This window comes from Heteronotia binoei, chromosome 9 (genome assembly GCF_032191835.1).
Source record: "Heteronotia binoei isolate CCM8104 ecotype False Entrance Well chromosome 9, APGP_CSIRO_Hbin_v1, whole genome shotgun sequence".
NCBI lineage: Eukaryota > Metazoa > Chordata > Lepidosauria > Squamata > Gekkonidae > Heteronotia > Heteronotia binoei.
In genome coordinates, this window is record NC_083231.1 from 62,753,264 (window position 1) to 62,779,901 (window position 26,638).

At 41.0% G+C, this 26,638-nt stretch overlaps 1 protein-coding gene across 7 annotated transcripts in view; it reads left to right on the forward strand.

The window, feature by feature from the left end:
* INPP4B (inositol polyphosphate-4-phosphatase type II B) overlaps positions 1-26,638 on the forward strand; it is a 394,186-nt gene that overhangs the window by 304,868 nt on the left and 62,680 nt on the right. For all 7 annotated transcript variants that reach the window (XM_060246716.1, XM_060246717.1, XM_060246715.1 and 4 more), the window contains 3 exons: positions 7,209-7,349; positions 10,712-10,809; positions 17,891-18,003. In XM_060246716.1, coding sequence (XP_060102699.1) covers positions 7,209-7,349; positions 10,712-10,809; positions 17,891-18,003 — 352 coding nt within the window. The remainder of the gene's footprint in view (positions 1-7,208; positions 7,350-10,711; positions 10,810-17,890; positions 18,004-26,638) is intronic.

Consider the following 26,638-nt stretch of genomic DNA (forward strand, 5'->3'; position numbering starts at 1 on the left):
TATTTTATATATATTGAAATGGTTCTTCATACCTGATGTGAATAACACTCTTATGTCATCAAGAGATCTACTTTTCAGAATGTACTAATAGTTTTTACATGAATCACACAGATTGGAAAACTAGACCTTATCCATATGCTCTGAGTCTGAATTGAATGTTTTGTGCCAGTTGAGATAATTCTGAAGAGTTCTTTGTCTCATTCAAATGAGATTTCTCATGGTATTCTTGGTATATGTATAAATATGATTGAATTAGAAAAGACAGTGACACATAGTCCAGGAGTTCCATCAGCTGAATGGCTGTCAGCACGCTTTAAAAATTACACCAATATTCTTTATCAACCTCTGACAATTATCTTGGACATCTTATTTGTCAAAGCAATAGTTAGATGGTCAAATCATGCCACTTACATATTCTTGTATGCTTTCTCAGGAAGCCGAACATCGTCAGATAGGTTCTTTTTGCAGCAAGGGTTGAATAACATCATATTAAAATCAGTAATTTCCCTGTCACTGAGAAACATGAGATCACAGGATTAGGGCAATGGGAGGCAACCAGAACCTCAGTCTTTTGATGTTGGTTCTCTTGAACTCTTTGTCAGGGCATTACCAGTCTCCACATAGAGTGGCAAGCACAAATCTGTCCGTTTGCTCTCCATTTGCCATCAGTGTTGCTATAGTTTTGTGACCCCCCCAACTATTTAAAGATGAAGTAATTTAAAAAAATGAGTGGCTTTTAGATTAGTTTTTAGTATGCATTTGATATGATTCCAGGAGGCTAAGAACCAGGACAACATTTCCAAAATAAGTAAATACGACTATGTAAATTCAAAATTTAACATATATCGAAGTAGATATTATTAATAAAAAACTGATATATCAGAACTGCAAATGTGGATGCATATAAGTACAAAGATATCATTAATTATGTGCTATTCTCATTGAAGGGAGCGAAGTAGGGATGTGCTACCTAAGTTCATATTCCTTGGGGGAGCAAAGTAGAGATGTAGCATTTTGTTTCTTTAGATGTATGTTTATGCTGTGTCTTACAATTTTTCTTGCAAATTCCTATTTTCTAGAACTTTTTGTTTTCTGGAAATGCTGCCTCAACACCAGATGTCTTGCAGGCTCAAGAAATGCATTATAAGAATATAAAAGCTGTAATATTGGCAAATTCTGCACTAGATCTTTAATCCTGATTCAGCCCAGTCCCCAAAGTGACATTATACATTTGAATCATGGAATCAAAGAAACCAATCTTTTGAGTTTATGATTCTAGTGTAGAAAATCAGTGTGGGGACAGGGCTGAACCAGGATTAAAGGCCTAGTGCAGAATTGGCCATTAAAAGTTCATAAAAACACTAGGTTGCCATCTCTGGGTTAGGAAATATTTGGAGACTTTGGGATGGATCCTGGAGAAGGTGGGGTTTGTGGAGAGAAGGGACTTCAGCAGAATCTGCCACAGAGACTACTTTCCAAAGTGGCCGTTTTCTCCAGATGAACTAATCTCTATTGCCTGGAGAGCAATTTTGATCCCAGGAGAATTCCAGCCCTCACTTGAAGAAGGCTGGCAACCCAACTTGTGTGTGTGCGCGTGCGTGTGTGCTCCTCTGCAATAGCAGAAAATTTGATCCTTAATAATATGAGAAATTGTGAATAAATCCACAAGTAAATTGGTAGAACCCGGGACCACAGCTATTTAGTTCTGTTTGATCTGAATAAGATTTAAGTGTCTTAATTTTCTTTAGTTCAGGTTGAATCCATAATAAATTTTTTACTAACAGAAGTGGAAGTGTAATTTCTTTGTATTTCCCCTTCCTGCTATTTGCCCACCTACACCAGAATAAAGACACTAGACATTTTATGGGTTAAACTGAAACTTTATTGAAAAAGCTGATCTTTTGTAACTATTTAACTTAAAGCACAGAGTCTTGCTGGCTTGCAAAGCAAGCCTCCTAATAGGGCAATACCACCCTGGTTCAGATCCAGGTCCAGAATTCCTCTGAACCTTTCTCCTCAGAGCCAGCGCAATGTGTGTAGAGGATATGGAAGGGTCCTCGCCCATGACTGCCAAGCCTTAGGGTTTGATGTATGCCCTCCCAATCCCAAAGAGGCCCCTACCCTGAGCCAGCCAAACTGTGTAGCCATTAGGTGCCCAGTTAGAGTGCTTCCCCTTACCAAAATGTCTTGGGATGCTTGCCAAAAATATACCCCTTAACCCACACTTTCCCACCATTATAGTTAGAACCTAACCAGAAGAAAACCAGGTCTATTTAATTTCCATGTCTCATGACCATGGAGAGCAGGCAAAAAAGAACCCCTTCCTATTGGCCAATTTTGGAGGGGACCAAAAAATTCCTGCTTGACCCAGCTAATCCTACATGGTCACAGATGAGTGAGGGAGGGTGAGGAGCTCCAAAATGCTGGGCTGAGGGAAGAACAATGGCCACCATTGAAACAAGATGTGCCTGCCCTTTATTGGTCCACAGCAATGCATCTCAACCCTGTAGGCTCGCCTATTCCTCATGCTTTGTTCTAAGAGGAGGGGGAAGCAAGCAACCACTGGTTCCCACTCAAATTCAGTGGGAACCAGCTATGTACTTCTTGTGTTGTTCTTCGTTTCCTTTCCATAGGAGGCACATTTCCAGGATATTAATGGAGGGGGAGAGGCAGGAAAGTTCTGTTCTACCGATGGAAGTACCTTTCTCTTTCTGCTATGAGAACATATAATTGAACAGGCATTAAGGAAAAAAATCCATTCTAAGAAGTAGCTCTGTAAGACTGCTTCAGAAGTTGATCTGCTCTCATTTGTACTATGAAAGCAGATGAGAAGGCCAAAGGCTTTTCTTTAGATTTTTAATCTTTTGCTTTTTAATCCTTTTTTTCCACTTCAGTGAAGCAGTCATTATAATGGGACAGTTTATAATTAAATTACTGATCCTATTTCTTATAGATTTCCTATCATTTTAAATTTAAAAAGAAATGTTAGTATCCAAACAGTAAGCTTTAAGGCTGTTCAAATTAAGGAGGAAAATGATGATTTCTACATTTAGAGTTGGTGTTTTTGAACTCTGATTTAGAGGCTAGTCATTTAAATCCACAAATTTTGGAGTGTGAGATGGGAGCAGGCAATCTAGGGTTGTCAGCTGTGAGTGGGAAATTTCTGGAGATTTCTGGGTAGAGCCTGGAGAAATGTGGAGTCAGGCCTGTTGCTGAGGTTTCCAGTGCCCCAGGCTGAAATTTGGCCCCCTCCCCCTCCAGGGAGGCCAACTTCTGAATAGACTGGCCCGCTGCAGTCTGCACTGCTTTCTCTCCCCCCCCAGCCCAAAACCATTATTTTATTTCATTTTGATGTTTTTCCCCTCTGTTTTTTTTCTCTTTTTCACACCTCCCACCTCCCCCCCCCCTCTGGTCCATTCATCACCTTTTCCTTGCCAGTCAATAGCTCACCAAAATGTCGATGACTCCCTTTGCGCAGCGCTGGAAGCCAGCACCACACTCCGCTTGCCTCTCCCCCCTCCCCCAACCCTAGGCTGGTCCTTACCACCAGCTTCAATGGCTGTGGGCGGCTTCTAAGCCTTTGAAGGGCCCGTGGGAGGAGAGTTCATTCCCCCTCCTTCCTGGAACTGGAAGTGAGGGGGAGCGAACTTTTCTCTCACAGGACCGTCAGAGGCTTAGAAGCTGCCCGCAGCCATTGAAGCTGTGGTAAGGACCAGCCTAGGCTTGCGAAGGAGGGGCGAGTGGAGCTCGGCACTGGCTTCCAGTGCTTGTTCCCATATATTGATTCAACAGGGGATATTCCTGAGGCCTGGAGAGAGGCTATCATCATCCCTTTTTTCAAGTCCGGGTAGAAGGATGATCCAGCCAATTATAGACCAATTAGCCTCCTGAGTATTTTGGGCAAATTATACGCTAGTCGTCTCTTAGAGAAATTGCAGTGCTGGCTGATTCAGGAAATGTATTTGGTAGATGAGCAGGCTGAGTTTAGGGAAGGATGATCCATGTTGGGACATAATTTGATCCTATCCCATTTGATTGACAAATATGCAACCAGTAGAACAGTCTCTCTTTATGCAGCCTTTATCGACCTAAAATCTGCTTTTGACTCCATTTCCAGAGGGAAATTATGGGAGAAGTTAAGTGCCACCTCAGTTGACAGGAGACTTTTATTCCTGATCCAGGCATTATATACCAACATGTCTATCAGGGTCAGATGTAATAAGCAAGGTCTCCTTACTGACCCATCACCCTATCCCATCACTGAAAGGAGTCAAGCAAGGCTGAGTCCTGGCCCCTTCCCTTTTTGCCATCTTTATTAATGATATGATCAGCAACCTCCATCTAGTCAATACTCATCCCCCCTCCTTGGCCAATAGGCAAAAGGTAGCCCTACTCTATGCAGATGATGCAATCTTGCTGTCTAGAACTCCAGTAGGCCTTAGAAGGGCATTAGTACAATTCGATCGTTATTGTACTAATAACTTATTGTACTTATGGAAGGTCCATAACCTTCTAGAGATTAATTATCAGAAAACAAAAGTAATGGCTTTCGGCCCAAAACACAGGCTAAGGAGATGGAGTATAAATGTCCATAGTTTACAACAGGTAGCAATTTACAAATATCTGGGGGTCATGATTCAGTCCACAGGGTCAAAGAAGGCTTATCATGAATATGCTGCCAACTCTGGTCGTAAATCGACCCAGGCCATCATTAGGTTTTTTCTTACGAAAGGGGGGCATTTTATACCAGTTGCATTAAAACTGTACTTGGCCAAAACAATACCTCAACTCACTTATGGAACCATGTCGGGTCCAACCTTATCAAGCTTCGATCCTCTTGAGAAAATTCAGTCCAAATTTTTGAGAGCCATTTTCTACTTTCCAACCTGCCTTTCCAATGCAGTACTACGCCTGGAAACCGGCTTGCTAAGGATAGAGGCTAGGGTGAGCCTACTTTCAATCACCACTTGGCTTAATCTCAGCCATTGCCCCACAAATATCACATCGCTAATTTTAAAAGATAGATATTGTTCCTCTTGGGTTAGAGCCATTCATCAGAAATTGTCTATGCTTGGCTTTTCACCTGAATCTCTCCAGATAATTGCCCTGGACCAAGCCAGGGCCATAGTCAAACAGAGATTACAAGACATTGGGAGACAAAATGATATTGCCAAGGCCTCAGATTATTTAGCTCCCGCCCAAAGGAGTTATGTGCTAGCTCCAGCCTCCTATCTCTCAAATCTAGCAATACAATCTAGCCACAGAAGGGCCTTTTCTATGGCTCGTTGCAATATCTTTCCTTCAGCAGTCGTCGAGGTGCCTATGGTTGAGCGGGTCTGCCCTTGTGGTGCAGATAAAGTGGAAACGATTGACCATGTGTTGCTTGGGTGTGGCCTTTACCTAGGCATACACGCCAGATACATCTATTCTCTGTTAGAGGGATGCCTGGGGTTCTCTGATTATAAAATCAGAAATATGCTGTTATCAGATTCTAACCCCCAATTTACATATAATTGTGCCAAATTCTTGGCGGCAGCTAGGAGAATTCATGAGGATTATGTAACGAAGGGGTCCTGAAACTGTCTGTTTTTAAATTATTTTTGAATATTCCCAAACTTATATTTTACTTTATCCTAATCCCTGAGTACTCTATATACTACCATAAATGCTATTGAAACTGAAACAAATGTTAATCAGCGTATTCTAGTTAATATTTTACTGGAGCTGTATAATCTTTTAATTTTTTATCTGTATTTTTTATATCATATGTTTTACCTTTTTAGGTCCCTCTAGATTTTTACAATTTTTCTGGGGGTGTTGTTGGTCTGCATTGTACTGTGCATTTGGTCATGGACCGTAATAAAGCAAAATTGACCAATTGGCTTCCAGTGCCGTGAAGGGAGGGAGGAGGGCAACGGTGGGGGGTGGGTCGAGCAGAGCATGGCACTGGTTTCCAGCCCTGCGGAGGGAGGGAGGAGGGTGGTGGGCAACCACAGCTGATTGTGCTGGAGGAAGGGAGGTGCAGTGTGGGAACCAGCACCCTAGGCCATTGCCTTGTTCGCCGACTCCCAGCGCCGGCCCTGTGTGGAGTCTGGGGAGGGAAGGGAATTTGGCTGGAATTTGATGCCACAAAGCCCACCCTCCACCCTTCTAGGTGAATATATAGTTACAGGGTGGATTCAGATTTCCTATTCTCCCAATCCTACTTATTTGTGGAAAACAATGATAGTAATAAACCTTAGCATTTACAAATCACTTGTAATATTCAGAGCATTTCTTGTTGTATTCCTTAACACCAGCACTCTGAGCTAGGGTGCAGGGAGTGAGAAAGAGTGCATGGCTTGTCTATATAGTGAGTTCATGATAGAGATGAGATTGGAATTAGGGACATCCTAGATCACTGCTCATTCTTTTAGCCACTGCACTACACCAATTTATGAATACCAGTTCATCCCCATTAAAACAATATAGACAGCTGTGTGTGTCCAGAGCCGGCAAGTGGGAGTCGGCGAACTAGGCAACGGCCTGGGACGCTGACTCCCACATGGGTGCAGCTGGGAGGCATGTGCCCCATCCCCACTCATGCCGTCTCTGAGCCTTTTGGCTCTGAGGGGTCAGAGGAGCTCCCCTAATCCCTCAGAGCTGAGAATGAATTTGCAGCACGCTGGGCAGGGGAAGGCGCCCAGCAGCCCTGTCCTGCTTTGTAGGGAGCTCAGCAGGGGCTGCAGAGGGGGTGTTGTTTCTTCATTCGGAGCAATGCCCCTCAGCCCCTGTTCAGCTCACTATAAAGCAGGACAGGGCTGCTGGGCAGGGCGCATGCCATGCGCCGTCATGATGACGTCACTTCTGGGTGATGTCATCATGGCACGCATATGCAAAGCATGCTCGATTAGTCACTGGGAGGGCGGTGGTGCAGAGTTCTGCTTTGGGCAGCAGAAACCCTACCACCAGGCCTGTGTATGTCCTGACTTTTTCAGTGAGATTAATTAAGAGAGACCGACCTCATGGGAATTATTTTTTTCTGTTATGTCTTTATTTTCAATTTATTTAAACCTGGTGAAGTTTAGGAAAATTTTATTATCTCTGAAGTAGACCAGAACCTTTATTATTTTTGTTTCTGTTACTTTTCAGGAACTCTGAGTCTAGGGCAGGCTCCAAAAGTAATTTTTAAAAAGATAGTTGGTTAGTCTTATTTTTTGTTTTCCTAGGGGTCATTACGTAATAGAAATCAAGCTTCCCCAAAAGATGTTTGAGCTGCTTCCACAAGAAATAAAAGAAGGAAAACCACTCCATGTATACCCTGTCTTCTTCAATGTTGGAATTAATGAACAGCAAACACTAGCAGAAAGGTAAGGAGCTGGGATTGGAGTCAGAGATCAATGGGCAGTAGACCTGGCATTTCTCTCCCCTCCATTTTCTCCCAGAGCTATATTAAACTTGGGGATTTGGTCTTCATTAAAAAAGGAAGCTTTCCTTTGTTAAACAATAGGCTACCATTTCCACATTATCTAATCTTATCAATGTCTAAAACTGGTCTGCTGTGCCATTCATACAGCTGTACCCTCAAGATGGACCTTGCAGTTGAGCACTCAAACTCCACTCATGCTTCCCCCCCTCCCACTTTCATCCCTGTATACGTATTCTTGTATTTTTGTTAAGGGCTAGAGCCCCATGGCACAGAGTGGTAAAGCTGCAGTACTGCAGTCTGAACTCTTTGCTCACGACCTGAGTTCAATCCCAGCGAAAGCTGGTTCAAGTGGCCGACTCCAGGCTGACTCAGCCTTCCATCCTTCTGAGGTTGGGAAAACAAGTACCCAGTTTGCTTGCGGGGGGGAGGGGTGTAGATGACTGGGGAAGGCAATGGCAAACCATCCCATAAAAAGTCTGCCGTGAAAATGTTGCAAAAGCAACATCACCCCAGAGTCGGAAACGACTGGTGCTTGCACAGGGGACTACCTTTACCTTTTTAATCTTACTAAAGAAAAGTCCATTTATACTCATATATTCACTCTTACAATGGCAAATATTTGGGAGGATATGTATTCACATCTCCCTAGACAACAAATTTAGGGTTCAGACTGTACTATTCCACCAGAAGCATGTTGTAGGACATATTAAGTAAACAACTGTAAAAGAAAATCTCTGGAGATGTTAATGCATAGTACTCAGAGCATTTTCTCCCAAACTTCCACCAATTCTGTATTTAAGGTGATTTTTAAAAATGGGTCACAGAGAACATTTTAAACACATATGCAATATTTTCTGGACTACTTCAGTCCACTTCACATTAAACTTAGTGGCAAAAAACTCATTAATGTAACAGCAAGAGTGATGGCAATTCAGTGAATAATTATCCACAATTCTGTACCAAATTCCCTCCAACATGCAGATAGACTTGGGATAATTCTATTTTTTGCTACAAAGGGAAAATATAGGAGAAACACTCGCGTTGTTTGTGAGACTTGCTGCATAAAAAAAATGCTAAGTCAAAGTCCTGGTGGTTGTAAATGATTGTGTTCAGGCTGCCCTTGAAAGAACAGCACTGCATTCAATGAATTGTCTTATATTTCTCTGCCGCATGCAGAATTTTAAAACACTGATGCTGAAAGTCATCTTCAGTAAATAAAGTTACAAGTAAATTAAATAATTTAAGTAACTCAAATGGTATAACTATCGTCTGCTATTTCCACTGAGACTTCTTTTGAGCAAGGTCTCAATAGCAAGATCCCTACTCCCTTTTTAAAGCTTGGAGTGGTAGAAGAGAATGTTGAAGAACAGCCAGAGGGTTCTGTTGGTGTGTTTGTTTAGTGAATGCTGATTTCCTTCTTTAGGCCCAGTTGATTTGGAATTAATCCCCACTGATTTCAGTCAAAAGTACTTCCAAGTAAATGTGTTTAGAAGTAAAGTCTTAGTTTCTTACATTGTCACAATCTAAAACATTTTACAATTGAGTTTAGATTGGGCCAGTTATTCAGAGCAAATTCTGGATATTGAAGCCTTCTCTCACACCTTGGCTTAGACCTGGGTGGTGTTGGCATGGTTCCAGGATCTGATGCCTGTTTCTTCCTGTATGACCACTGACCAGGTGCAGAATGAACTGATGTGATCTCTGCATTGTTCTGCTCTCAAGTTGTTTGGATGGTTTCACTGGAGACTGGTCCTGTAGTTATGTAACATGCAGGTGCTATGCTTTTAGTGTTACAGGTTCAAGTTTAGTCAGGGGTGGAATTCTAGCAGGAGCTCCTTTGCATATTAGGCCACACACCCCTGATGTAACCAGTCCTCCAAGAGTTTACAAGGCTCTTTTTTGTAAGCTCTTGGAGGATTGGCTACATCAGGGGTGTGTGGCCTAATATGCAAAGGAGCTCCTGCTAGAATTCCACCCCTGAGTTTACTGATCAAGGTTCAAAGCCTTCTTCAACCAGTAAGCAAATTCCTGGGAGCCCCCGCACCTTGGAACAAAGACATGAGACACATATAATTAAGTTACATTAGGTTTGTTAAACTGGGCTGTAGTACAGACTTGACTTAAAATACCTAATTAGCTTACCCCACCACACATACTTGTGTGAGCCACTTAAAGGAGCCTTCACAGGGTGTTTGCTTAATAGCACGTCACACTGGCCTAGCTATTGCCATCATGTTTTACCTTCCATGGCCTGCACAGACTTCTGTGCCAAGAGGTAGGCATGCTCCCCATGTCACACAGCAGCTGAGAATAATTCTTCTCAGCCCTAAGGGGGGCTCCTCCTTATTTCCCCTGGCCATACAGCCAAATAAGCAACTGGCTTGGGTGAACATTCATCTCCAGATGCCTCAATATGCTTGCCAAGTCTTCCCTGTCTCAGCCTGCACATTTCTGCCATCTAGTTAGGGCCTCACCAGTCAAATGAGACCGATTTAAAGAACATAACAATATGGAGTCAGTGAAAAGAACCAATTTGATGTCCTTTCTCCAAATTCCTGTTTGGCCCAGAAGTGACCAGCTAGTGTAGGGTTGCCAGATCCTTCCTAGTAACTGGTGGGGGATGGGTTGACTTATCAGGAGCAGGAGGGAAGTCCAGACTATGTCACCAGTAATGTGACAGTGTCATTCCCAGTGTGTACTGGAAGTGACTTCATTACATTGTACCATTGTGACAATGCTCTGATATGTGGACAAAAATTTTATAAGAGTTTCTGCCCAAATTCCAGAACATCACCATGATGTCACCACATCATCGGTGATGTAACCAAGGCCTCTGTCCTGCTCCCAGTCAGTTCCCCTGCCCACCAGCCAATAGGCTGAGGGTGGAGCCTGATGGTGGGGGGTTCCCCACTTCCAGCAGGTGGGCTGGCATTAGTCGCATACAGCCAACTAAAGGAAAGGAAACGTCAAACAAAACCCTGGTAGGCCTCAGAAGATCACATTCTTCCTATTGGCCAAAGCACATAGGGCATCTAAAGTTCACAACTCCCATTGTGCCTTAAACCCTTAGTTCCTTTAAAAGAATCATTGGTAGAAATAATTGGCTCCAATATGGTGTGAGAGATGGGATTTTCAGCCTAGTAAAATCATTGGAAAAACTCAGATATGCTAAGAGAGTGAATAATAGTTATAATTGAATCCATTGCTAAAGTTTTTATGTTTTCAGTCCCTTTTCTTTGGGTGGCTGATGTCTGCTTTTTATAGAACTGGTTTTATACCTATTGGTCTTTTGCAATTGTTCAGGTTTGGAGATACCTCTTTACAGGAAAGTATTAACCAGGAAAATTTGGAGCTGCTAAAAGAATATTACAAGTTGTTCACAGAAAAAATGCCTCCTGATTGTGAGTAATTTTATTTAATTGAACTTGATTGCAAATGGGAAGTCTGTATGCTACCTTTTAGTGCCCATATTTTTATCCATAACTCTCATCACAAATTGCAAATATTGCACATTATTCTCCCTAATTCTCGTTACTTACAATTTCCCACTGCTAGCAGTAGGAATTGGCTCAAGGATTAGATGAAATAATACTGAAAGCATGTTTTCATAGATGTGCAGTCACTCTAATCATGAAATTATTTCCTACAGTTTATCCTCAAGTGCCTTGATTATACTAATTAAAATGATTATAGCAATAAAAGTTTCTGTTTCATCTGACTTGTCCTGGGGAGCAGCATCACTGATCATGAGGCTGGGCAATTTGTGTTTTGCTTCAAAGTCCCAGTAGAGCCTTTCTGATATGAACTTAACGTAAAGGATTCTTAGTCCTCTTCACAGTTATTCACTCACTCAGTTGGGGATTATTATTATTATTGAGAAAGATACTCCTTTTTCTTTCTATAACCTGCACAGCTTTCTCTCTTTGAAGCATGTCTGAGAAATTTTATTTTATTTTCTTAAAGGATATGGTAAAAGTTTAGGTGTTGTTTGTCATAGGGACTATATTAAGCTTGAAATAATCCGCATTGATCAATAGAACACTTCACTGCTTCACTTCCTTTCTGCTTCACTGCTCTGGATCTGAGGCAGCACAGTCATGAAGAATTCTAACACTGCAATTAGTTTTCTGCCATATCCACTTAGAGTATTCTTCTGTTGATCTTTGTTCCTGCCTGTAGTATATTTGTTTTTGCATTAACTTTTGTGATATGCACATGGGTGCTCTCTAGGGAAAGCAGGGCTGCATTCATACATCACAACAAACAAGCTAGTGATGTGCACCAACTCAATTAGTCATAGCTGCTACCTGTGTCAGACTAGGCACTCTGGCATTCCATTATGTGAACTAATTTTCCCATTGCCTGTTTCTTTCATGTTTGAGCAGAGTGATAAGAAACGCCACATATAAAAGAATCTTGGTCGTCAGCAAGTAGCTTTGAGAGTCTCTTCTGCATATATTAACTCAGTTGTTAAGCAGTCTACTGTTTCCTGGCTTTTGCCTTGAGAATATATTCTGGTACTGCACCCTGATAAGCCCTGGTTCAAGTTAAACCCTGATTTGCCAAATATACTGCTACTAATAAGTATAATGTTATTATTCAATAGGAACTTATTTATGCCAGGTTATTGTTTTTTTTTATATATGAATATATTTATTGTTTTAGTCATTTACATTGAGCTTATCCTTTTTCTCATACAGAGTATACATCTGAATCTCTATCTCCCTTTACAAGGTATTCTTGCTCGGTCCTTTTAGTTTAAATGTTCTTATATCAGTCCATATTGAGGTCTTTTTGCTTCCAAGTAGTACCGTCGTTCTTTAGTCTTCTCCTTCTAGGCCTTATTAAGTCCATTTTCTCTTTCACCTTCATATTCTTGTCACTTCCGAGCTTTTCCTGCCCTGACGATAGAGATGAGAATGTTTTAGTACATAGGATTTGATTTCCTATCACATTCATCAATCTATTTTTCTTCCCTAATTCTTATGCCAGGTTATTGGTGGAGCTGTGCAGCATATTTTTTTATCATTATTGTTGTGTCAAATTGCCATCATGCTGTGATATGACAGGCCTGATTCAATGCTTTGTGGGTTCATTTGCCAAACAGAAGCAAAAACCTACTTCCTTGATGCAAAATAGTGTAATTAGGCTGCACATAGGTTAGGAGGTTTCTGCATGCTGAGATCTTCAGTGACAACCAGAATTAGTGCTAATCAGGTTAAACTTTTTTTTTCTTTTGCTGCTATGTTCTGATTTTGATATTTGAAATAGACATCTAAGTGATGTATAAAGGAGACTCTCTAGCCTCAAGGTACCAAATTGGTAGAGTAGCTTTAGACCAAGTTCTTGCTAATGAAGTTATTTGCACATAGCCATAGCATGAAAAGATCGGTAATTCATAGTATATCTGTTCCAGAAACTGAGTATCAAAAAAACCCAACAACTTTTGGGTGATTCTTCAAGAATAATGGGATATTTCCCCATGTTTCTGATATCACAAAAATTGACTTCCAGTAGAGAAGAAGTGAGGGGGGAAATCTGATTCTGATGGGCATCCAATGAGTAGCGAAAAATCTGTTATGTAGAAAATTATTCAGTTTTGATCTACTGATATGTGATTGTGTAGAGAATATTCATTGAACAAGTGGAATTTAGCAATAAATGCCCTGATAGAAATTCAGCAAGTTCAGCTTTTTAAATTATTTTCCCCAAGCCCAACTCTCCCAAACTTGACAAGCAGGCTTCCTTTGGGGAATAAAGATGTTTTTCAAGCAAAGAGAACAAATTAGAGGTAGATGTGCAAATAGTCCAGGGAGGATTGCTTGAGCAAGTCAGTATCTTGATGTTTAGTGATCCAATAAGTTGTCTGAAACATACTAATGAGGACATCCTCTGACAGCCATTCTCCTGCAAAGCTAATCTTCAACTGCAGAGGCCAATCTTTGTTTAACCAAAGTAATGGAACATTTAGCTAGAAGTAAAATAAGCAGAGTTGCTGTTCAAGCATTCTAAAAGTCTGAAATGCATGCTTGCCTGCCTTTGCTTGTACATTTTAAGCATTCACTGTAAACAGTTTTAGATTGGCAAAACCCAGTCCTATGTAATGTTATTAATAAATTCAAGATTTGTTTGGCTAATTCTTGGTGATTTGAACAGTGCCTTGTGACAATGCAGACACTCACCTCAAGGCTTGCCTCAGTCTAGATTCTTTCAGCATCTGACACCCTTCATTGTTCCCATCATAAATAGCCCATTGCTAGCAAAAGAAAGCACACTATCACTAGGCAGCAAGGTGCCCCCAATCTTCAGCTTTAGTGTTAACTATGAATTTTGTTGTCTATTTATCAACGGAATGGAAAGCCCATTTGAGGAATGGATGTAGCAATGATGCTAGTGTTAGAAATAAATGTTATTACAGATCTCATTAAATGTTTGTTTTAATGGGTTGGTTGGTTGTCAGCATTAAAAGTTTAGAATATGCAAGCATGTACTTTATTCTTAAATTTTAAAAAGACTAGTAGAAATCGTTTTTAAGGCTAAATGCCTATTCAAAGCAGCCATTTTTTTCTTCTTACTTTTTGAGTGTTGCCTTCTTGCAACAGAGCTTACCAGTAAAATTCACTGCAAGAAGTGTTTATGATAGGTTATACTTACAAGCAACTTATACTTGCTGCAACTAAGATTAAAAGTATCCTAAAATTTATCTTAGGTGTAAGGATATTTCCTTGTCTCTAATTAAATCCTTTGAGGTTGCCATTTGATTATATCATAGACACAAATGGTCTCTTTCCTGGTTTTAGATATTCAGTGAATTATCTCTATGGCCTAGCCCTAGACTATGATCCAGGCAGGCATACACAATCTCCCTTTAAACTCTTGCAACCAATATGTTGAGATTTTATCTTTCTCATCTTGAGATAAGTTAAAGGCAGTTTGAAGGCTTCGAGGGGGCTGATGACCCAACTTTTTAATACTTTACTTTTGCAGTATAGAGCCCTTGATAAATACTACTGAAAAATATTAACTTGGGTTTATTGTGGGGTTTGAACTTTGGAGCAGTACACATCCAGCACCTAGAAAATGGTTTTCAATTTAATCCAAGTGTATTATAAAAATGGAAAATGCAGCAGGAGAAGCACTGATCTTCCTTGAGGTTTAGTTGTTGCTCTGAAGGGTAAGAATCAGGGTCAGTTGCTTTTCCCAGGACCAGACAGAAACATCTAGAATCATCTGCATTTCATAAGGAACAGACATGGTTCCTACTTCTGGGCAGTGTGTCTGTTGGGACTGTATTTCCATGTCATTGTTCCCCCTAAAAAATACATTCACAGACTGTTGGGGTTTGTTGTCCTGACCCCTTCTCCAGTTCAAGTAAGGCATAGGGTGAGATTGGCTGGGGCCAGGTTCTACAGCCAATTGGACAACCAGGGCTATAACCTGTGGTGGGGCTCAAAGGGCAGCACCCTCTTTCACATTAGGGGTGCTCCCTACCCTGCCCCTTTTTCACTTTAATTTTTAAACACCTTGTTTAAACCACAGCTTCTCCTTCTCCTTCTTTGGGTAAGAAGCTTAAATTAAAATAATAAAATGTAATTAGTGGTGTCCCCCCGGTGTTCCTCCTGGAAGAAATGCCTGGATACAGCCCTGACTGAGATTTAAAAGTTCTGTGTTTCTCCTGTGAATGCATTGGCTGTGCACTGCTAGGAGAAGAAGCAGAGAGATGCTACTGCTACTGGCCTGGCTTTGTTATGGAGGAAAAGATAGCCACTGCTCCTTGCTTGGTTTTGGAAACAGATAAATTATTTGTGTGGGTTAGACTTTTTTGGATCCCCCTCCCTGCAAAAAATACTGCAATATATATATAAAACAGGTTCTACCTTTTCCATAATAATACCATTGCCTGGACAAAGTCACTGTAAGGAACATTGTATACGTCAACCCTGTCATCTTCAGAGAAGTACCTTATAAATTTTCCTGCCAACCTGTGTGTACTTGTGAAATGCTGCAAATAGGTGCTTGTATTTTCTAATAGATTTTTTTTAAAGTTCCCTTGTCTCTGTTTTGCGCCCAATTGATCATCTGCTCTTTTGCACCCGATTGATCATCTGCTCTTTGCACAGAGATACTGTGAATGTGCAAAGATCAGCACAAGGAAGAGGTGACAGATGGAACAGGCAACAAGCAGTAGGTTGTGGAACTCTTCCTATTCCCATTCAGATCACAGGTAGTGAAGATGCTTGGTGCATCAGAAGAAAGCCCTTAGGTAGCAGTTCTTGTATTAACAAGTACAAAATTTGTTTTTTTAGTCAGTAAATGATGACATTGCTATGTTTGATGAAAATGCTCATGAATTCCAAGTGAGACTTTACAGTGTTGAAGCTCTTCTTTACTGAAGAAATTTTCAGCACATTACACACACACATTTTACTGCAGATTTTTAAAGTAGTAAGCACAGCTTCTCCTTCAGATTCTGTGCCTGCCCTAAACATAATTCTTTTCCCTCCAGTATATTTATTCTGCAGCTACAATTAAAACATGCAGTTTTCTAAATTTGGGTGGGACATGACTTGTGACATATGAGGGGTGGTATCCAAAGTTTTTTTAAAAAAAATTACGCAATTGCTCTTTCACAGCTGTACAGTAGCATCCAGCAAGCTCATTCCATTTAAATCCTTGTGGTTCAGGCTTTCTCATGCATTTTAGGATTAGTTTATTGAATGAAAGGGAACAGAAAGAAGGGCTGGCAAAGGGGTAAATAACTATGTTGAAATTAGCAAGACTTCCTTTTTAGAAGATGAAGAAGATATTGGATTTATATCCCACCCTCCACTTTGAAGAGTCTCAGAGCGGCTCACAACCACAAACACCCTGTGAGGTGGGTGGGGCTGAGAGGGCTCTCACAGCAGCTGCCCTTTCAAGGACAACCTCTGCCAGAGCTATGGCTGACCCAAGGCCATGCCAGCAGGTGCAAGTGGAGGAGTGGGGAATCAAACCCCTGCCAGCAGGTGCAAGTGGAGGTGTGGGGAATCAAACCCAGTTCTCCCAGATAAGAGTCTGCACCCTTACCACTACACCAAACTGGTTTTTAAACTGGCAAGCAGCTGCAAAGCTCTATTTTCATATTGCGGAGTACTAGGGGATTCTCTGCTGTGTTATCGGCCACTGTGACAAATGGGAAAGAGTCACAACAATCTCATAATATGGGGGAACATGAGTTTGTTCAATTCATGGTAGAACCTGCTGACACTGGCATTGCAAGCTATGATTGTTGGCAACATGTGTGTGCATGTGCACCTGTACAAAGTTAGCTTAAACTCCCCCATACTTTGCACAGGGCTGAAATCTGTATGGGGGAGAAGTTCTCTGGCAGAAGCCCTGAAGATCTTTTTAAGTCTTGTGCTACTAAACTGAAAAAATTTGGGGGGGGGGGGTGATTTTCATCAACAACTTATTGCAGCGACATATTAACACTATTTTCCTGTCCTTCCTTGCAAATTTGCGTGATTTTCTCTTTGTGATTCATCCTGCAGAATGCTCGTGGTCTTGGCACTTTTTTAAAGCCTATCCTGTTTGGATTTCAGTCTTCCTCCAAATAGATTAATCCCAAAATATTCTTAAATTCAACAGTTCACAGAGGGTCTATTTTTATATTAAACTTCCAAAGACTGCCAACATGGCTCCCGCGTTTCAACCTTGTTCACTAAAGCATTAAAGGGAATATATATATTCAGTTATTCAGGATTTCAGTGCTGTATGCAAACAAAATGGTGTGAGTGTGTGTCAGTGCAAAATTAAATTGACATAAAATGGGGGATATATATATATATCTCCCCCATCTTATGTCAATTTAATTTTGCACTGACACACACCCACACCATTTTGTTTGCATACAGCATTGAAATCCATTTTTTTTGCACTGGGGATACTGCCATTTGCCTTGTCTCTGATCCACCTTTCCAGTCAATATCAGCAGGAAACTAAACCTTGGATAGGTCATTTTAAACTTTTCCTCTGTCATTTCAAATTTTTATCAGCAATCCAAAACTAGATTTAGTCTCCTATCACTAGACTCATTCCACTTATCAAAAAACTTTTTAAAAAATTTAAATGATGGGAAAATTGAGCTAGTACACTGATGAAGGGAAGAGGCTGGCAGAAGATGCAGAGTGGGTGGAACAACCTCAATGTGGGTGGGGAGTGACCTTCAAGGGGTGGCAAAAGGTGGAGGTGGAATCTAAGGGCATCTGTATTCTTTTGAATTACCTTCAGCTTGGAAAACAAGGGGGAAATTGACCCAAAAGCACTTTCAGAAAACCTGGGAAAACAGGAAGCAAACCGAACACTGAACGGAAGAAAATAAATGCAGAACAACAAAGAAAACCCGACAGACATGCACAATGAAACCGAGGGAAAACATCCATGTATAATAGGCCATCAGCTCAACCTAACTATTATCACTAGCTGCTTCCTTTTCCTTTCCAGGTCTACCACATTTTCAAGAACAGAATGACTTAAAAGGATTACTAGAAAATCTCCATCAAAATATTCAGGCTAAAAAGAGAAAGAATGTAGAAATCATGTGGCTGGCTGCAATGGTAAGAAGCCTTACTTAAAACAGTTTGTATTATTTTATTCCAGCTTGTTAAAATGAATAGCACTAAAAAAAAGTTGATGAAAGTGAATAATATTATCTTATACATTTTCTAGGTCAGTTACCCTAAACTTCCTTTGCTTACAAACATACATATTCATTAAATAGTACTTCATTAGCTGCATCTTCTAATCAAAATCACTATACTGCTGTGTTTTTCCTAAGCCACTGTTCTTATTTCTCTAATTCGGTTACCAGAAGCATATCCAATACTAGGGATTCCATTTAATTGTTTCTTGGCTGTATATTTATATTTTCCCCGTCTTTCCTTTCTATAAATGGGGTTTCTCTATTTTCATGTCAGGGAATGCTACTGTGAGTCAGTATAAATGATAATAATGGCATGGGAAACTTGGCTATAAGGAAAAATATAAGGCCTTTGTATTACTGTGATGAGGTCTACTAAGAATTTTTTTTTCTTGGAAGACAGGATGGCAATTTCTGTCTCCATACTTTTGTTGTAACAGTTACACAGGAGAGAATATGTACTAGATACATACGGGTACTGAGCCAGTGAGTGACTTGATTAGAGTGTCAGGTTAAGTTCAAGGAGGGCCAGGTTCAAAACTCAACTCACCAACAAGATCTTTCTGTTCTCCTTTAAGCAGACAATACAGCATTATGTCTGTAGGTTTGAAGCATATGCTAGCCAGTTTTGGTTCCCACTGTGCAGATGAAGAATTAGGAATGCAGAAAAATTTAAAATAGTTCTTTCAAGAGGCTCTCAGCTGAAGAAAAAAATATAGAGAGTAAGATTGAACAAAGTAACTAGATTTAGATATAAGGACTGCTATTCTTCCAGGATTTATCCTAGAAAGCCCAATTTCAGTTTATTTCTCAAAAGATATTGCCTTATTCAAATGTTTTATCCCTTTTTTCACACCGTGGGTGAGGTCAGATGTTCATAAAATCCCACTACAGGCATGAGTGGAGTCTGGAAGCATGTCGGATTTTAAGCGGTTGTCCAAACGTCAGCATCTGTGAATGGTGGTTAGCTCGTTCGAGTCCCGTGTTGAGACGACTGGGGCACGGACTAATTTGATACTGCTTTAAATCCGGAACAAAATTCTTCTGACGGTTCCTGAGTGGAATTTCTCTGTTTGAACGCTCCATCGTTGGCGACTCGTTGGAAGCACACCACTGCTTCCCTCCCAAAGCCCCCTGCAAGTGATATCACTGCGCCGGTGAATGAGCGAGCGAATGTTGGCTCGATAAATCGTTTACCCGCCCCTACGTCCGGAAACAAAACTCACTTTTGAAAGTAGATGTGAACTGATTTGAATTCCTGGGTTTTTTTCTGCACGCGTAGTGCTCATGCTGGAAAAGTAGTGCCAACGGACTAGCAAAACTGTTAGTGATCTGATCCATTTAAAATTGATGCACTGCAGATAGCGGGCATCACTGCATCTGCGCTAATGCAGATTGACGTCTCATGAAACGAGGTCCGGTAGAGTACTCTGATCGACCAGCAACGGGACCCACATGGGATAGAACGGGAGCCTGGCTGTTGTCTGATCAGAAAATTGGTTGTGCGGATTATAATAGAGGTGTGTTGCAGATGGATTTAATGGTGAGTGTGACCGCACCCCGTAGGAGGAAGGTATTATTCAGCAGTCATCAAGATCTTTTTTTTGGAGGGGAGGGGATTAATCAAATGATACTTTAGAATACTAGAGTTTGTGTATAAGGTATTTCAGAAGACATAGATTCCAGTTTGGTATAGTGGTTAAGTGTGCAAACTCTTATCTGAGAGAACCGGATTTGATTCCCTACTCCTCCACTTGCAGCTGTTGGAATATCCTGGGGTCAGCCACAGCTCTTGCAAGAGTTGTCCTTGAAACAGCAGCTTCTGTGAGAGCTATCTTAGCCCCGCCTACTTCACAGGTGTCTGTTGTGGGGGTGGGGATTGTAAGCCACTCTGTAAAGGAGATTGTAAGTCACTCTGAGACTCTGATTCAGAGAGAAGGGTGGGGTATAAATCTACAGTCGTCTTCTTTTTTTTTCTGTAAAAATTCCTGAGAAAAAACCAGATTGCCTAAGTGTGTATCAGGTGTAGCTATTTAACATGAACTTGCAGTTCCTTCATTGGAATCAGAGGCTTGGCATTCAGGATCAAGATTCTATTTAATGATAGACCTAGACCCTTCCTAAGACTATGAGAACACACCCTTCAGAGTAACTGGAAGAGGTTGGTTGATTAAAGATCGGGACAGCTTGGCTTTACTTTTGCTTTTTTATTATCAGTGAAGAATGATAAACTAGCATTTAAAAAAGGTAAAGGTAGTCCCCTGTGCAAGTAGCAGTTGTTTTCAACTCTGGGGTGACATCACATCACGACATTTGCACAGCAGACTTTTTTATGGGGTGGTTTGCCATTTCCTTCCCCAGTCATCTACACTTTCCCCCCAGCAAGCTAGGTGCTCATTTTACCAACCTCAGAAGGATGGAAGGCTATGTCAACCTGGAGCCGGCTACCTGAACCAGCTTCCGCCGTGATTGAACTCAGGTCAACTGCAGTACTGCAGCTTTACCACTCTGAGCCACAGGGCTCTTACGAAGTAGCATTGGCCCAAATTAAAAAGCAGTTTTTAGAATTATATTTTAGCAGTACAAATCTGTGAACAAGAAGGGTGTGTTGTCTTTCCTATAATATACTAGAACCTCCAGTAACCCTTCTGGCATATTTAAAATCTCTGACTATACCCACATACTGCAGTATGTTTTGGCTGCCAGATGAAATGACATACCTTCACCTGGATTAAAAGGCTGATTGCTGGAGACCCTTTTTCAGAACATCAGTGTTTGTATAATATAGGGAAGATAGGCAACTTGGTTCACTAATGTCCTTTATTTAGTAGAGAGAGAGAGAGTCGTTGTTAGAGAAGGATGAGTTTATGAGCAATGTCCAGAGTTTTTCCTTTCTTTTTCAGAATAAAGATCTGAATGTTACTGAATTATTGGCATCTTTTTAGTAATCCATCATAAAATAAAAATATATAGTTAGGTTGGATTTAGAAGGAGAAAGGGAGATTAGAAATACATTAGTATGGTTAGGCTTAAGGCTGTGGCAAATAAAGCTGTACCACTGAAGGAAGGAAAACCCAACTATGCTGTGAAGCTCAATGGGTGACTTTGGGTTAGTCAGCCTCACTTGACCTTACATTCAGCTTAACTGTCCCAACCAACCTGTTCTTCAGATTTAGAGGTCTTTTATTTTATTTTATTGGGTTTTTCCCTATTTTAGTCTTTGTCAAATTCTGTAAGTTCCCGAATATTTCAATCAACATAAATTTTAGCTGCAAAGTAATTTATTCTAAATAGATAAGTTGCACCTTGCTGGTAAAGAATTTGGATTTTTGAATCAGAATAGACGTAGTTTAGAAAATAACTTGTAAAAGAAATCAGATAAGTAAAAAGGTTATAGGGTTCAAAAAATACAGAAAACCTTACACTGACTCTGAGAGAGTCTTCCAGCCTAAAATAGTATGATTACATTACTGTATATAAGGAGGAGGAGGAGATTGGATTTATATCCTGACCTTCACTCTGAGTCTCAGAGCCGCTTACAATCTCCTTTCCTTTCCCCTCCCCACAACAAACACCCTATGAGGTAGGTGGAACTGAGGGAGCTCTTGAGAGAACAGCTCTGAGAGAACTTGTGACTGACCCAAGGTCACACCCGTAGCTGCAAGGGACTGTTCTCTCTTCCTTTCTCACAGCTTCACACACACACTGGGAACAACCACGTGGCTCTGCCTGCTCGCCCCCCCCCCCCAGGTTTCATCCTGCTGAGATTTAAAGGTACACAAACATTCCAAAACACAAATGGTTTGCAATGTTCCTCTAAACTTGCCAAGATTTAAAGGTACATCATGGCTGTTGGGGGGAGGGGTCCCTTGCTGGCCAGCTGGCTGATGGTGCAGAGAAGCCTACAAAACTGGGGGATCCCCCACCCAGACCTGGGAGCTGGCAAGACTAGGCAGAACACTAGAAATTCTGGTGTGTAGTCCTGCAGTAGGTGGAATGAATGGTGTTTGTATCTAAGTTGTTAGTTGACCTTGATCCTTGCAGCCATTAAAAAAAAGTATGATTTAATATCATACAATGTAAAATATTATATTTATAATTATGCATTTGAATCTTTTTCTATTTGCTTATTACTAATCAGTCTGTGAGCATTAATAAATGGAATAAATGAAAATGAATAGATGGAGTGGATTCTACTTACTGCAATTCTTAAAACACTTTTCCCATTGAATAAAGTTGGAATTATTTCTGAGTAAACCTGCTTAGGATTACTCTCACATTCTGCAGCCTAGTATCATAAGAATGTAGAAGTAACTTCTGCCAGCCTACTGCTGGTATAAATTTCCATTAGCCAAAAGATGCAATAAGGGCAGATAGAGACATTTTGAGACATAGGGGCAGAATAATACAACTGTGTCAGATTTGTTTCATGTAGGATGTAGCTTTATATCTTTGGATCAAGTCTTAGTGCTAGGATAACTTAACAAACAGAAAGGACTGGCCTATTAATTTTTATTCCATTATCATCCTTTATTCAGGTTTGTGAATACAGAATTGTTATTAATTTTATACCTGTGATCTTATGACCAGTACATTGACTTAGTCCATTAAAATCAGTGTGCTTTAAGGCACATGAATGGACAGCTGATTACATAGACATAGTTTCTCTTTGTAGCTGCTTTCGGTCATGGTGTTTCAAAACTGTGGACAGTATGTCTGTGTGTGATTTTATATTATCCACCCTTGAGGATTTTGTTCAGTTTTAGCAGATAGAAAAGGTTTTTTGTAGCTGGAGTTTTTCCCCTGGAAGTATTTAAGTGATACTGTTATGTGACATTTTAAGATCTATCAAGACCAAGACTTTCAATGTCAGCTATAATGAGAAATTGCAAATTATGTATTAAAGTGGTTCTTAAAAGTCCTTTAAAATTCTACTCTTGGTATAAGTTGCTTTTCAGTTTATCAATTTATTCCAGCTGCTCCTCTGGCATTTCATTCTCTCACAGTACATTAAGCATTTGAATACTGTGGGTGGGGATGTCCCCTATATTATCAGTCAAAATGACAAACGCAATGAAATAATGTAGATCACTGAACTGAATGGACTCGGAAGGGTGTAACTTTGCTTAGAATGGCACTGTAATTTCCCTGTTCTATTCAGTTTCACAAGTTACTCATTCAAACTCACTGTATTTTTCTATAGTCCTTTTTACTCTTGATCTGTTAATCAAAATGAAAGATTTTCTCTTTGCACATATTGTTCCTCCTCAGTCGTATATTAAACAGTCTTAGGTTCTGTTAGCTTATAACATGCACTCATATAAAATGTTTTAATGTCCAAGAAAGCTATTGTTATCTAATTGCAATAAGTTCTGAAAAAGCTTCTAGTTCACACAGACAATTGTAATATCGTGGGTCAGTAAATATTAAACCTAATATACATTTCTCAATCGTTTTTGCTGAAAAATAACTTCTCATTCCACCAGTGGTATTCCAAGGGTGGGATGGGAGTTTAATCCATCCCAGGTGCAGCTTGACGAAGGCCCTTGAAGCAAATGTCATGCTGCATCCTGCCAAACATCTTTCCTTTTATTTTTAAAAGTGCAATTCTGGCTGTAACCACTAGGAGCATAGGGAAGTCTAAGCATAACAGAAAACATTATAGGACCAGCCAGACTTCTCTTTCTCCAAGACTGAAGCAAACTTGCTTAACAGATCATACAACCAACTAGCACACTAATAGCTGTGACAATAACTGCCAGCCTGCAGGTCATTTCTCCCAATAGTCTAGTCTTTCTGTCTCCCTTTCCTTGCACCCAGCTCAGACAGGTCTTGCAAAGCAGTAGTTCGGGTGCTGCAGAAAGATAAAACAACCTTTCCTTCTCTTTATTTCTGTCCCTCTTTTCCACATGTTTCTCATTCATATCTGTCTTCATTCATTTCTGTCTCCCTAGGGATCCCAGTTCTCTGGTCCAAGTGAGGATCCTCCAATTTGGGGAGGGCTTTCCCACCACTGGCCAGCAGGGGAAATCCCAACCCAAAATAAGATTTTTCAGGCCACTTCCAGTTTTACCAGAAGTGGCCTGAAAACCCAGAAGTGCTGTCCCAGAGCAGCCATTAGAGTGGGGAACCAAAAAGGACCATGCAAATGGCTGCCAATTTGAGTGATCCATTTTGCTTCCACCTAGGAACCACCCAAATGACTGCCAATCATTTCCTGGTTTTGGCCATTTCTGGTTTTACCAGAAGTGGTCCAAAACATCATTTGGGTTGCCGCCCACCACCATAGGCCCCCACCAGAAAGGTAAAGAGACCTGGCAACCCAACCTTCACCTCATTTTTCTTTATTACCTCCTACCTTTTATTTTCACTTTTTGGTCTTAAGATCTTCTCATCCCTGTCTTGCTTGGTGACAGAATGTTCTCAAAAGTAGTCCAGTAGCAAACCTTTTGTTCCAAAGGTGAACTGTACTTTTCATAGGTCAGAGAAATTGGTTCTTCATGCATATTGCCCTAACCCAAAACATCCCCAGGAAAGGGAATTCACTGTTTAAATGTAAAGGGGGCACTGAGTTTCTATTTAGACAGAACTATTTAGACAAATCGGACACAATGTTTGTGTCTTTCATGTAAACCTCCTTGGGAAATAGAGTTTCTGCTTCCACCATTAGCAGGTGTTTCAGAGGTTGTATTCTTATGGCATATCAGTCCAGGAGCCCGTATCCCCCTACAGAAGTAACGGCCCATTCACTTAAGAGGGACTGCAATTTTGGCAGCGTATATGGCATTCCTTTCTTTAGAGGTGATCTGTTGGGCACCCATCTGGACGTCAGTTCATTTTTTTACTGAGCATTACCGTATTGACGGCAACCTTGGCTGAAGCTGCCTTCAGCGTACCTTTTCAGGTTAAGGATCCAAATTTCCCCCCGGGGCAAACTGCTTTTTATGTCAATAACTCAGCCAAAAGATGTGAGTTCCCCCTCGCTGGCAGTCTTTAAGCAGCAGCTGGACAAACACTTGTCAGGGATGCTCTAGGATACATTGATCCTGCAGTGAGCAGGGAGTTGGATTAGATGTCCTGTATGGCCCCGTAGCGCAGAGTGGTAAAGCTGCAGTACTGCAGTCGAAGCCCTCTGCTCATGACCTGAGTTTGATCCCAGCAGAAGCTGGATTCAGGTAGCTGGCTCCAGGTTGATTCAGCCTTCCATCCTTCTGAGGTTGGTAAAATGAGGATCCAGCTTGCTGGGGGGAAAGTGTAGAAGACTGGGGAAGGCAATGGCAAACTACCCCATAAAAAGTCTGCCATGGAAACGTGAAAGCAACATCACCCCAGAGTCGAAAACAACTGGTGCTTGCACAGGGGACTACCTTTACCTTTTTATGGTCCTTTCCAACTCTGTGATTCTATGATTCTTTGTTCCATATGTCCAAACTGCCCCACCCTGGACCACTGGAGAATTGAAGGTTTATTTCACTTACAATGAATCTCCCTTCTCACTGGTCTTGAGGTGGGACAGTTTCTTCCCACCCAGGGGGAGAGTTCGATCTCTTTGGGGATGGCTCCAGTTTAGGTATACTGCTTTTGGTCTAGAGAACCTGGTCATGTAGATGAGGGTTCTTCCTAATACTTAAGGTTTGCTCTCCTACTGTTTCATGTCTCTGTTCTCTGTGTTGAGGTTTTTTAGTTTGATGGAAAAGTTTTAATTGTTGAAATACCTTTGAGTGGGAGCTGTACTGCTTTGAAATCAACCTGGGGCTTGGAAGAGAAGGAATCACAAAGCTCAGTGATCCTGCCTGCCTATAGGGAGAAGCTTTTTCCCATATGTCCAAATTGCCCCCCAGGACCACCGAGAAGGGAGATTTTATGGTAAGTGAAAAAAAAATTACACCTTTTTTTCCTTCAAGTCACAGCTGACTTATGGCAACCCTATAGGGTTTTCAAAGCAAGAGATGTTCGGAGGTGGCTTGCCATTGCCTGCTGCCTCCATGTTGGCCCTGCTTAGCTTCTGAGATCTGTCAAGATCAGACTGTCTTGGGGCTTTCCTGGCCAGGGCTAGGATGAGAGTAATGTGATTGGCCCAAGGTCATCCAGCAAGCTTCTGTGGCACAAACTGGGATTCAAAGCTGGATTTCTAAGATTCTAGTCTGTTGATACTTTAACTGTTACACCATGCTGGCTCTTGTGATGGAATAACATGTTGGAATTTGATTTTTTTTTTTTAAACTGGCATGATTATGCCATTTCTTCTCTGGTCATTGAAACTAAGATCAAACTTTGTTCTTCTGCTTCAGATCAACATGGCTACGCACCTGAATCTGTTTTCTGCCCGTTGTTGTTCATTTTATTTCATGATTATTACTGAAAATAATTTTGTCATATAGAGGAGGACTCCTGAACTGGATAGCCCCAAAGTTAGCCTGATCTTGGCGACTCTTGGAAGCTAAGCAAGGCTGATGCGGAGGCAGGCAGTGGCAAACCACCTCGGAACATCTCTTTCCTTGAAAACCCTGTGGGGTCACCATTAGTCAGCTGTGGCTTGACAGCAAAAAAAA